Raw genomic sequence first — 13,656 nt, 5'->3', positions numbered from 1 at the left:
ATGACAGTAAATCGTTTCCGTTGAATATAAATCTTTGACCAATTATATTTTCAGATTTAATTATACATATACTCGTTGCTATAAGAAATGCATGCGCTGAATAATCACTTCCAAGGCGTCAAGCCGCTTTGCATAGTCCCACAAATATTGTACCGCGGTGTTAAATCGCGCCTTCTTGGAGGCCACGACAAATGCTCACGACACGAGATAATGTGCCCATCATAAGTTTCCTTCAATAAATTGTTTGTTTCGTTGGCTCTATGGCATGTAGCGCCGTCTTAGAGGAACCAAAGGTCGTTCACATCAACATCCTCCAATTCAGGCAGCAAAAAGTTGTTATTCATGCCTCTAAGATGTTTCCCATTGGCCGTGACATTACGACCGGATGTAACGTCCTATAATATTTGGCTTTCTCATATTGTTTCCATCAATAAAAGTTTGGCATGTTCGAAAAGGGTTAAACTATCTATAACACATAAGGAAAAGCAAAGTTCGGGTATAACCGATCATTTCATATTCTTGCAACTTGCTTGGACCAAAGCCTTCAGGTACATAATCCTTGTTAGTTATATGCGGTCTAGGGCGAGTTTTCACCCGATTTTATACATTCTAAGCACAAATATGCACCGTTATAAGAAAAATTAGTTTCATTTAGATAACTCAAATATTGGTCGATATTTTCACTGTAAAAACGTCCGGTGTGCTTAACGTGGGTACCTGCTGACGACAACCTTACCCTACGGCGCTCAAAAGCACAGCAGATCAAGTCAATGCTTTGATCAGCGCCGATACCCATTTAAAACCCCTGCCGTACTATGGGTCTCGCACCCGGTTGCAATGCAACTCCACATTCGACTGACAAAGTGTCAGTTTTCCTCGCGTTCGGATTTTCCCCACAACCATCACGATACTCCCCGATGGGCCAGTCCGCACGAGTAGGTTGGATTGAACTCCCAGGGCTCCTGCTTCCCATGGTTCCTAAAATTAAGACCCTGGTCAGACCACGTAGCCGAAACTACTACTAATTGAGCTTCCATACTGCTCAGGACCATTCACATAAGAAGTTCCTCTTGCTTCTGCGATTCCCTATGCCACATTAAAGTTTTATGTCGGTCAATGTTTTGGATTAATGGCGTTTTGTGGGCGTGGCAGTGGTCCGATCACGAACTCATTATTTTTTTTTTTTTTTTGCCAAGGAACGCGCATACCACGTTTCGTCAAGATATCGTAATTTTTACACAAGTCGCTTGACGGACGGTCGGACAGATAGACAGATATTCACCCGGATTTCAACACGTCAATCCTGATAATTTATATATGTATAACCCCTTATCTATCTTGATTAGCTTTAAGTGATAAACACAATCATTAGTTGATCAAAACTATTATACTCAATGGCAAGTTGTTGCAAGAATATAAAAATAAGAACAAGTCTATGCTGAATTTGAGCGTGACTGCACCTCAACACCCGTCACTTAATTATGACAGGAAAAAGTTTTGAGAGGCGTTGACACAAAGTTGAATGGTTAGAATTTACGGTAGTCTTATTGAATACACATAAGATTTCATATATGTATGTATGTATAGTAATGCGAAGCCGGCTAAACAGGGTGTCTCAATTGGAATATGTTAAAGGAAAGTCTAGCGATTGGCGTTAAGAGTCCACTCTTCAACTTTGGAACCGAGCTCCTTGAGCATTTGTTGGGTCAACATTGAGGTGTGTGGGCTGCTGGTCCTCTGATAGGACACTATTCCTCTCTCGTTGGATAACGCTGTCGGCGAAAGGGCGATTGTTTCTTTTAGACGGTTTAATTATTGATAGTCAGGTTCGAGTTAAGAGTTTTGTGGAAAAATCTAGACAAAGAAAAAGCAAAACAATGCAGCAGCAGCAAGACACTTCAGAAATGTGGCTTGCGACAGCCTTCAGGTGGGTGTTATAGGCGGGAACTCTACTTCACAAAGCATCATGCTGAAAAGATGGGTGCAGATCGACGTCAGCATGTCGAGTTTTGTATTAACCTATATACTTGACTATCCGCCAGGTCTACATCCGGAGTTTAACTTCACCCTTAGGCGCTGCAGGGCCATCTACCTCCTTAAATTTTCGGATCGCTAGTGTTGCTAAAATTAGCGATGCATTCGTAGTTTGAATTAATACTCGCCAGGAATATCAAAAGGAGACTTCGTGGGCGCAATTGGCTGTTTTCTCTCCAGAGAGCCGAAATGCTCCTTCGATGCTTCCAGCTACAAAATAAGTCCATACCTGGTATATACGACTGGCAGCAGATCAAGAAGCAGAAACCCAACAAAGACAGCAAACAAGTACTTGTGACTTATGCAAGGAGTCGATAAGGGCTCTATCGAAAGCTGATAATAAAACCAGTTTCGGTATCCGCAAGACTAAAATGAAGATATTCCCAGGCGAGAAAGCAGCTGAAGAAGACAACATCGGAGATGACGACGATACCAACCAATTGCTAACGAGGTGGCAATAAAAGAACAAACTTGCACCACAAACTTAAATAATCCGTATTGAGGGTCCCTTTATCGCAACTTGATTACAGAGCTCTGAAGTTTTTAATCTCTTTATAAGAAGTAAAGTAATTGTACCGTAATTACATATAAATAAATTAACAATAAAAGTCAAATTTCCTTGATTAAGTCTCTTTTTATTTTGCCGTCTATCTCATATAAATGTTGTGCTTCAAAGGAGTTAACGGTTTAGTTTATATTGTCACATCAAGCGAAAGCGTTTCTAAATTAAAACATAACCAAAATGGACGCCAGAGATTTAGGAGGAACGTCGCTACTTTATTCCTATGACGACGAGCCGCGTATTGCTAACTTATTCGTCGCATAAGTAACCTTCTTCAAAGCCACTGGAAAAATTCCATTTAATGTGGGTTATATTTACTGCTGTTTCTTCATAACGCAATCCCTTCACATGGCTGTGCTTTTCTTGAAGACCTCCTATGATATGTTGCTCAGCGGAAAACTAGAAGAGATCACCGACGCACTCACCATGACCATCATATTTTGGTTTAGCGCTTATGCGGCCTTTTACTGGTTGCTACGTTGGGAACGTCTTTTGGCTTTTTTGCAGCGCATCAATCAATATTATTGGCATCACTCGTTGCCCGGCTTGAGCTTTGTGAGCGCGTATCGCTCTTTTATTTTGGCAAAGCGTATGACTATTACGCGGATGCTGAGCTGCATGGCCGGTACGGCGCTTTATGGTTTAGCTCCACTGGTCATGGGTGTGCGCACGCTACCACTGAAGTGCTGGTATCCCTTTGATCCATTGGTAGGTGAATTTTTTGGAATACATTTTCAATATATTGTTATTTAAAGCTTTAGTTATTTTTGCTTACAGCAACCTTTTGTATACGGGCTGGTGTATGCTTTACAATTTACAGCTCAGTTAATAATGGGCGCCACTCTGAGTAATGGCTCCGCTTTGTACGTTTCATTGGTTATACTCATCTGTGGACAGTTCGATGTGCTTTACTGCAGTTTGAAGAACTTGAGTTACTATGGTCGTTTGCGCGCCTGCTGTGATGTGAAGAAATTGCGGTAGGTTAAATATTTGTGCTTTTAAGATCACTTTCAGCGTTAACTAAATTGATTTGCCTTAATTAGATTGAGTATGTCACTATTTGGTAGGCAAAACTTTTGGCCAGCCGACCTTTGGATTCTTGCTCGGTATCATATTCGACCTTGCTATTGAACTCGAGCTAAATTGTCAATGCGACCGAGAAAGGGAGGCTCATTTGGAAGTAAATACAACGTTTTAATTCTCTGGTAACGAAGAATGGATCAATGGTTCTGTGATCGATAGGTTCAACAGCGAAATCAACATATTCACCGACGGATCAAAGGGTGAAATACGAATATGAGCGAACCTACTGCCGTAGTAATCCATACCTAGAAAGTAGCTTAGAACTAAATGACAACAATTCAGGTTTTCATGCCGTAATTATAGGCATTACAAAGAGTGCAAAGTGAACTTTTGCTTCCTTCTAATTAAGTCTTGCTGCTTTAGGTTGTGCTGGCAAGCGATAAATATACTCTCAGTATGTAACTCAGTTAACATCATATGTTTCCCCAGTCATATAGGAATAGAAGAAAATGAAAATGCAGATGAGTTGGCCGGCTGGAGTGAAGTAGGTGGTCAAAATCCTATGAGTTGGCCCCGGCCTTTCAGCTTCTTCAGGAATTGTTTGAAGCAATGGATCCTTAAGGAAAACCTCAGGTCTTGGAACACAATCAACATAGGACATACCACAAAGTTACTTTGGGGTAGTGTTTATGGTCGATGAACAAAAAACTCCTCATAGCAAAAAGGAGTTTAGTAACATTGTAGAGGTCATGACAACACACTTACTTTTAAGATACCACCTTCAGAAAATGCAATAAGTGGGGTCAGCGGTATGCACAGCATGCGTGGAGTATGATAAGGCACTGGAACATTATCTGTGCGATTGCCAAGCCTTCAGCCGTATGAGACGGAACATATTCAACAGCTCCCAATGCTCTAACTTAAGAGAAATGAGACATGTGGTGGAAAAGAATAAGGTTTTCTGTTTACCATATCCACTGAGCTGTTTATTAGAATTAGGTTCGGGATAGCAGCTTAGCTTATCTGCTTTAAAAGATTGCATTTTAAATCCAAAAGAGTAATGGGTGCGCAGTGGGGTCGAAGAAAAGGACCTTTATGGAAACCGTTCTGCTATTTTAATTTCTTAGTTCTTGAAAACGGGAATTTTACTTGTCTCTTCTGGATTTTTCAAAATTGTTATGGTTTTAAAACCAATCAATATATTTGTTATATTTATTAAATTTTAAGAAATCACTACACACTGCCTTAAATTCCTCCGTCCTAGCAAGCTGCCCTGCCAAAACCTTCCGACGACGAACTGAATCAGTATATGTATTGCGAAGAACACTTAACCAACCTCTCGACACTTCAACATATATACACCCCAAAGCCGGCAGCGACGTTACCGGAAGCCCTGCATTTGGCTGTAGTGCAGTGTGTGCAATTGCATAGTTTTATCCTGGACGTCTGCAAGGAGATGGAGGAACTTTTTAATCCTTTTTGCCTTGTTAAATCGATACAAGTAACTTTGCAGCTTTGTTTATTGGTCTTCATTGGCGTTGTGGTGAGTTGTTGTTGAAATATGCTGCCGCAGTATTGTTTACCACCAACGCCATCGTTAAATTTGATTTTCAATTTCTTCACTTTCGATTTTGTACTCTTCGTTTCAGGGCGAACGTTCGATAGTGTGCATTTTGAATTTGGTCCAATATGTGACCCTTACATTTATCGAGTTGTTGATATTCACTTACTTTGGTGAGTTGTTGCGCGGACATAGTGTGCGAAGTGGTGAGGCGTTTTGGCGTTCGCAGTGGTGGACTCACACCGCTCCCATACGTCAGGATATACTCATTTTATTGGCGAATAGTAAGCGTGCAGTTCGTTTGACGGCGGGTAAATTCTATCAGTCAGTCAGTCAGTGATGCCTTGTGGAGGATGGAGTCATGTGTAGAAGTTAAACGCTTGAACCTATGAGAGTTGCCCCCGCCACTATGTCTAGATCGGCTTCCCGACTTTAACGCCAGGAAGGGCAGAGAAGGTATACTTGGTACAACAGTCGATAAGTTCAGTCTTCATGAGAAAACATCTCCAAATGGGTTGAAGCTGATCGACTTCGCCGGGGCCCGAAATATGGTTATCTACTAGTACTAGATTCCAGCATAAAAAATACATCAAGCTACCTCCTGTCTCCGGATCGAACAGCCACCAACCAGATCGAACATGTTATGATAGACGGAAGACACGTTTTCAGTCTTTTAGATGTGCGTCCTGACATTGCCTCGAACCTCTATCTTGTTGCAGTCAACATACGTATCCTCCTTTGTGCGACAAAAAACCCACGTCGACAAACCCAAGAAATATTCGACGTCGAGAAGCTGCAATCACAACAGACAACCGAACGGTTTTCTACTCGACTTGCACTCCTGCTATCTGAGAGCACTCATCAGCAACTCGGTATAAGGGAACTGTGGGACGGCATTTCAAGCTCCTTACGTACAGCTGCAACCGAAACCATTGATTTTCGGAAAATGCAAAAGAATAGCTGGTACGACGAGAAGTGCCGTGTCGCAGCGGAGAAAAAACATACCGCCTACCTCGCATCGTTACAATCGACCACAACATGTGCGGGATGGGATAGATACCGAAAGTTGAACAGCGAAGCGAGACGCATTTGCAGATAAAAAAAAGAGATAGGGCGAAATGCGTGAGTACGAAGAGCTTGACCAACTGGCCGACAAGGGTAAAGGACTCGAAAATTCTACGAAAAGACGTGGCGACTAACAGAAGGTTTCAAGATCTTTTGTAGAATCCGCAGATGTGATCTAGTGACTGATGCCCAGAGGCTATTAAAATTATTGAGGGAACACTTCTCCAGCCTGCTAAACGGCAGTGAAAGCATAACACTAGGAGATGGCGAACCAAATCGATGACTAGGAGAAAACATTCTATTTCCCGACTATGAAGAAGTTCGAATAGCAATTACCCTTCTGAAGAACAACAAAGCGGCGGGGGCCGATGGATTGCCGGCCGAGCTATTTGAACACGGCGGCGAAGAACTGATAAGAAGCGTGCATCAACTTCTTTGGAATTTTAGTGTGCTGTGTCCATTCCATAAAACGGAAGACCCCACAATCTGCGCCAATTACCGTGGGATGAGCCTCCTCAACATCGTCTACAAAGTTCTATCGAGCGTATTGTGTGAAATACTAAAAATAACAACTGATCAGATATTCACCATGCGCCAAATCTTGGAACAGACCAGTGAAAAAAGAATAAACACTCGTCACCTTTTCATGGACTTCGAAGCTTCTTTTAATAGCACGAAAACACAGCTGCCTCTCACGTCACTGTAGACAGTCAATACTTTGAAGTCGTAGATAATTTCGCCTACCTTGGAACCAGTATCAACACCAACACCAATGTCAGCCTCGGAATCCAATGTAGAATAACTCTTGCCAACAGGTACTGCTTCGGACTGAGTAGGCAATGGAGTAGTAAAGTCCTCTCGCGACGATCAAAAACAAAACCCTATAAGTCACTCATCATCCCCGCCTTGTTATATGGTCATGACAACATGTGATGAGTCGGCGTTATGAATTTTCGAGAGAAAGATTCTGCTGAAGATTGTACGACGACATTGACACAGTTCAGCGAATTAAGAGACAGCGGCTACGCTATAGGTCATGTTGTACGAATGGACGAAAACACTCCAGCTCTGAAAGTATTTGACGCAGTACCCGCCGGGAGAAACAAGGGAAGAGGAAGACGTCCACTCCGTTGGAAAGACCAGGTGGAAAATCGCTTGGAATCTCCAATTGGCGCCACCTTGGGAAAAGAAGAAACGACTGGCGCGTTGTTAGTTTACTCGGCTATAACCACGTAAGCGGCATCTACGCCAGAAAGTAGAAACCATCACTTTTTCGTCCGATAAAACAGTCTTCGAAACAGGTTGGCTGAGTAAAATGCGCGGTTTCGCGTGTATCTTGGCCTCTGGTGTGTACCAGTGAATTCATGTTTTGTCGACGATTACTAAGCCATGCAGAAACTTTTTCGGATTGGTTTCAAGGTTGCACCGACAGTTTTCTCATATCCAATATTTTATATAGGACGATGTTATTTCTCAACAATCATGCGTGCTTTCAATCGGCTTGCGGACTTTTGCCAAATGCCGATGTGTGATCCCTCCCCCCTACAAGTTTGCGAAGAGGAATACCGGATTCGGTGGAATAATGAGCTGTTGGAGCTTTTCGGAGATATGAACATACTCGTAGTGTGACGCATAAAAATATAACGGCTGCACTGGCTTGGCCATGTTAGTGAGGAAGGAAACGATGCAGCTCGCAGAATGTACGACGGTCGACTAAAATGGTCGACCCAAACTCCCATTGAAATGTCAACTGGGTGCAGACAGGCGAAACTTGAAGTCTTCAATTGGCGATTGGCGATAGCATATCGACGCCGCCAAGATCAAGACCCGGTCCGATGTTGATAAAGTACTTAATGGATCTCCCTCGTATTCTTACATTTCAGGCAGCAGTCAGAAAATTGCGCACGAAAACACAGAACATCTTAATTTTTCGAACTCCAACGAACAAAAGACGAATAGAAAGCAGTAACAAATGAAGGAAAATCGAATTAAGGGAAAACTTTGAATTTTTCGTAGTATAATGTTTAAGAACAAGTCTATGCTGAATTTGAGCGTGTTTGCGCCTCAACATCAGACACTTAATTATAACAGGAAAAAGTTTTGAGAGGCGTTGACAAAAAGTTGGATGCTTAGAATTTATGGTAGTCTCATTGAATAAACATATGACTTCATACATAGTAATGCGAAGCGGGCTAAACAGGGGTATTCAATTGGAATGTGTTAAAAGAAAGTCTAGCGATTGGCTTTGACAGTCGACTCTACAACTTTTGATGGAATGTATAGTAGCAATCAATATAAAAACATGTTAGACGTCCACATTTTTCCGACATTAAAAAGCCCCGGCTTTTCTTTAGTTTTAAACTCTCTTGCAAGATCTCTATGTTGCTTTGAATGAACGAGATCCATTCTCAGTTTGTTGATATTATGAGTTCTAGATTATTAACACGTAGCAAACTTGGCTTGAAGCCACAAGAACTTTGCCCATAATACCCTGAAAGGAACAAAGCAAAACAATACGGCAGCAAGACACTAAGCGATGTGTCTAGAGACCGTCTTCAGGTGGTTGTTATCGACGGGAACATCATTTCACAGAGCATCATGCAGAAGAGATGGGTGGAGATAGACGTTATATTATCGCGTCCAGGATTAATCTATGTATACTATCCGTCAAAACAGTTTAACTCCATCTATAGGCGACAGGGTCATCAAGCTCCTTGAATTAAAAAGCCCCGGCTTTTCTTTAGAACAAAAGGAGATTTTGATCAAAGCGGAGTCGATAGGGACTCTATCGAAAGCTAAAAATAAAATCAACTTCGATATCCGCAAGACTAGGCGACAAAGCGGCTGTCGAAGACTAAACAGAAGAGGCCGACGACGCCATCCAGCTGCTAATTATGAGGCTATAAGAGAACAACAAGTTGCCTCAGAAACCTTAGCGATCTGTATTGTGAACCCCTTTATTGCAAATTGATTACAGAGCTTTGAAGTTTTTAATTTCTTTATAAGTAGTAATTCTACCTAAATTACTTATAAATAATTTAACGACAATTTCCATTGACTATCTCCCTTTTATTTTGGCATCTACCCCATATAAATATTGGGCTAGTTAAGAGTTAACGGTTTAGTTTATATTTTCACATCAAGCGAAAACGTTTCTAAAGCAAAACATAACCAAGATGGACGCCAGAGATTTAGGAGGAATGTCGCTACTTTATTCCGATGAGGACATGCCGCGTATTGTTGACTTATTCGCCGCACATGTAATCTTCTTCAAAGCCACTGGACAAATCCCATTCAATGTAGGCTATGGACTGGGCTATATCTACTGCTGCTTCTTTGTTACGCAATCCCTCCACATGGCTGCGCTTTTCTGGAAGACCTCCTACGATATGTTGCTCAGCGGCAAACTAGAAGAGATCACCGACGCACTCACCATGACCATCATATTTTCGTTTAGCGCTTATGCGGCCTTTTACTGGTTGCTACGTTGGGAACGTCTTTTGGCTTTTTTGCAGCGCATCAATCAGTATTATTGGCATCACTCGTTGCCCGGCTTGAGCTTTGTGAGCGCGTATCGCCCTTTTATTTTGGCTAAACGTATTACTATTGTGTGGGTGCTGACCTGCGTGGCCAGTACGGCGCTGTTCGGTTTACCTCCACTGATCATGGGTGTGCGGGCGCTACCACTGAAGTGCTGGTATCCCTTTGATCCGTTGGTAGGTGACTTTTTTGAAATATATTTTCAATTATTTGTTATGTAAAGCTTTGGTTATATTTGTCTACAGCAACCTTATGTCTACGAGCTAGTGTATGCTATACAATTTACAGCTCAGTTAATAATGGGCGCCACTCTGAGTAATGGCTCCGCTTTGTACGTTTCATTGGTTATACTCATGTGTGGACAGTTCGATGTGCTTTACTGCAGTTTGAAGAACTTGAGTTACTATGGTCGTTTGCGCGCCTGCTGTGATGTGGAGAAATTGCGGTAGGTAAAGTATTTGTGCTTTGAAGGTCATTTTCAGCGTTACCTAAATTGATTTGCCTTAATTAGATTGAGTATGTCGTTATGTAATAGTCAATGCTACGGCTCCTAATTTTAGGCCATTGGACTGAAACTCGACGTCCCCACGGGATAGTATCATACTCCGTTCTTGTTAATGAACTCGAACTAAATAGGCAATATGATCGAAAAAGGGAAGTAAATACAACATTTTAATTCTCCAATTGGTAAGAATGAACCTATGGTGCCATGAGGGTTTCTATTCTAATCAGCAAATCCATAAAACTTTTATGCAAGCAGGCGATAACTAGACTCTCAGTATATAACACGGTGTATATCGTATATCTCCATAGTCATATAGGAACTTGAGAACAGCCGGAGACACTAATCCTCTTGGTCGAATTTACGCAAGAAGCTAAGCCAAGATTAGCTTGCAGTGGCCAGTGTAGAATGCCTGAGTTTGTCCTTAGAGAGGCTGATTATATATTTAAACCTGCTGAGGTTGTAACCCCTCATTAGTAACTTGGCATGCCGCATATCTTGTAGACCCACCGCAATGAAGGTTCAGATCCTACCATGTTAGTGGGTGCTGGGGAGCGGGCGAGCTCATCAGCCAGTACTTTCCGGGCTATACATTTGTGATCGGACACCCAGATGAGGAGGACTAAGTTACGTTCCGCTAGCTATTAAGATGTTCTCTACACCTGCTCCAGTAGCGAATTTATCTCATAGAAAAATTTTGCTTTAAGTGCCGCTTGACTATCTCTAAGTATGGTTATACTTGTATATTCGTTGCGATAGTTGCATTGAAAATTTGTCTCTATGCACCGACTTATGGCAAAGACTTCTGCCTAAAAAATGCTCAGAAAACTTTCCATAGGTATGGTAGAGTTTGGTACGTGGTCCTGCGACTCCATCACTTGATCGTACTATTCCTAAGCAGTGGCTCAAGAGTAGAATCACTTGCTGCCAAGGGAACCTTGAACTTCTTAGTGAAGTCAATCCTTTTGGTGATGGTGTCCCTTGGGAGAAGGGCCAATGGTAATATACCACTTAACTCTTTCATCCGCTGGGATGAGATTTCTGTAGCTGCCTAACAGATCACTTGCAGATACATGCGAGTTGCTACAGTTTCGATAGTGGGAGCCCCATCGAAATCCGCGAAGCTTTTGGGGATCAGGTCACCGCCACATACGGGATTATCGGCCGCACCATCATGGTGTACAACCACCTAACGATCCTTGGCTTGCAGCCCCCGGATTTTCCAGCTAGTCGATTGAACACCATTAGTGCTTTAGTCGCTTTGACCAAGGTCGGGCCAACAGCAAAAATGGACCTTTTCGAAAGTCGTTTTACATTTTTAAACCTTAGTTCTTGAAAAAATTCCCATGGTTTTAAAACCTATCAATACATTTATTATATTTATTAAGTTTTAAGAAATTACTACACGCTGCTCTAAATTCTTCCGCTCTAGCAAAGAACAAGCTGCCCTGCCAAAACCTTCCGACGACGAACTGAATCAGTATATGTATTGCGAAGAACACTTAACCAACCTCTCGACACTTCAACATTTATACACCCAAAAGCCGGCAGCGACGTTACCGGAAGCCCTGCATTTGGCTGTAGTGCAGTGTGTGCAATTGCATAGTTTTATCCTGGACGTCTGCAAGGAGATGGAGGAACTTTTTAATCCTTTTTGCCTTGTTAAATCGATACAAGTTACTTTTCAGCTTTGTTTATTGGTCTTCATTGGCGTTGTGGTGAGTAGTTGTTGAAATATGCTGTCGCAGTATTGTTTACCACCAACGCCATCGTTAAATTTGATTTTCAATTTCTTCACTTTCGATTTTGCTCTCTTCGCTTCAGGGCGAACGTTCTTTAGTGCGCATTTTGAATTTGGTCCAATATGTGACCCTTACATTTATCGAGTTGTTGATATTCACTTACTTTGGTGAGTTGTTGCGCGGACATAGTGTGCGAAGTGGTGAGGCGTTTTGGCGTTCGCAGTGGTGGACTCACACCGCTCCCATACGTCAGGATATACTCATTTTATTGGCGAATAGTAAGCGTGCAGTTCGTTTGACGGCGGGTAAATTCTATGCCATGGATGTGGAGAGACTGCGGTCGGTAAGTGTTGGAAAAGTGATTTTTGCGCTGAAGTTTACAGTTAAGTGGCGTTAGAGCGAAGAAAATGTATAATTTTGTTTTCGAATTTTCAGGTGGTCACTCAAGCATTTTCCTTTTTGACACTGCTACAGAAGTTAGCGGCTAAAAATCCGAAATGAAAAATTTAGATTTTGTCTCAATAAATATTGCGTATGTGGTTGGAAATAAATATTAGAGACCATGTTAGTGTAAGGTTTCAAAATTGAATTTCATTGCCTTAATCTTAAGTTAGAGTCAGTTTAATAGAATTAAGTGTTTTAAGGATTCTCTCATAGCTTGCGTTATGGGTCGTCGATACAATAGGTAAATGAAAAATTACTTTTCGAAAACCGGATTTTATTCGCCGTGTTTGTAGACTCTTAAATCGGCATAGTAATGGCCTGTGACTGTATTGGCCATCTTAGTGTAGTCGTTGAAAATATGGTGAATCTAAGAAAGCGAACGCCGTCCGATAGAACAGTTTTCGGAGCAAGTTCATTGGGAAAGTCCGCAGGCTTGACTATTTTTTGGTCTTTGGTGTGTACCATTGGATCATGAAGCGCAATCCGATATGGTTGAAATTTAGTCAGGCTAAGTACTCGATATTTAGGGAATGCTTCTCAACAGCAATGCTATTGATAGAACGGAAATAGCACCAGAGTCCACCGTCACAAATGCACCAACTCTATCGCATGCAAGGACCCCCACACATCTACTGTGGGATCAGCCTTCTGAATGTCAAGTATAAGGTCTTACTGAACGTACTCTGTGTAAGACTGAATCCCATCGTGAACAAACTGCTTGGATTTTATCAGTGTGGCTTGCGATCTGGTAAGTGTAACATCGCCAACTACTGGAAAAGATCGAAGAAAAAAAGATTGACACGCACCATCATCTTGTCGATTTGAAAGCTGCTTTCGATAGCAGAAAAATATATCACTTTTACACCTATACAACTTATATAGCTATGTAAAATGACTTTGAATGCTACGATCATCTCCTGCAGAATAGGGAAGATTCTCTCTCAGCCGTTCGATTCCAAAGAAGTTTTCAGACAAGAATGCCCACCATCAAGCGACTTCGTTAATCTATGTTTTTTAAGAGTCACCAGTTATTGATACACGTCGGCGATATCGACATTGTCGACCGAAGCCATGCATCATTCTCAAGGAAAACCAGCGAGGTGATGAACAAGACAAAGTATCATAAGTTGGATAATTACTCTTTCCAATTCCATGCCATCACGAGATCAGCAGAAATTTAAAA

At 41.9% G+C, this 13,656-nt stretch overlaps 1 protein-coding gene and 1 pseudogene across 1 annotated transcript; both read left to right on the top strand.

The window, feature by feature from the left end:
• Positions 1 to 2,776: 2,776 nt before the first annotated feature.
• LOC126751200 (putative odorant receptor 85e) lies at positions 2,777 to 8,403 on the top strand (annotated as a pseudogene).
• Positions 8,404 to 9,421: 1,018 nt separating this feature from the next.
• On the top strand, positions 9,422 to 12,575 carry LOC126751199 (putative odorant receptor 85e). The gene is made up of 5 exons (XM_050461251.1): positions 9,422 to 9,961; positions 10,031 to 10,230; positions 11,720 to 12,005; positions 12,112 to 12,372; positions 12,465 to 12,575. Exons 1-5 carry the CDS (start codon positions 9,422 to 9,424, stop codon positions 12,528 to 12,530), a joined length of 1,353 nt encoding a protein of 450 aa, XP_050317208.1. The 3' UTR covers positions 12,531 to 12,575.
• Positions 12,576 to 13,656: the final 1,081 nt, after the last annotated feature.

This window comes from Bactrocera neohumeralis, chromosome 2 (assembly GCF_024586455.1).
Source record: "Bactrocera neohumeralis isolate Rockhampton chromosome 2, APGP_CSIRO_Bneo_wtdbg2-racon-allhic-juicebox.fasta_v2, whole genome shotgun sequence".
Classification (NCBI taxonomy): Eukaryota; Metazoa; Arthropoda; class Insecta; order Diptera; family Tephritidae; genus Bactrocera; species Bactrocera neohumeralis.
This window is presented reverse-complemented; position numbering and strand designations above follow the sequence as displayed.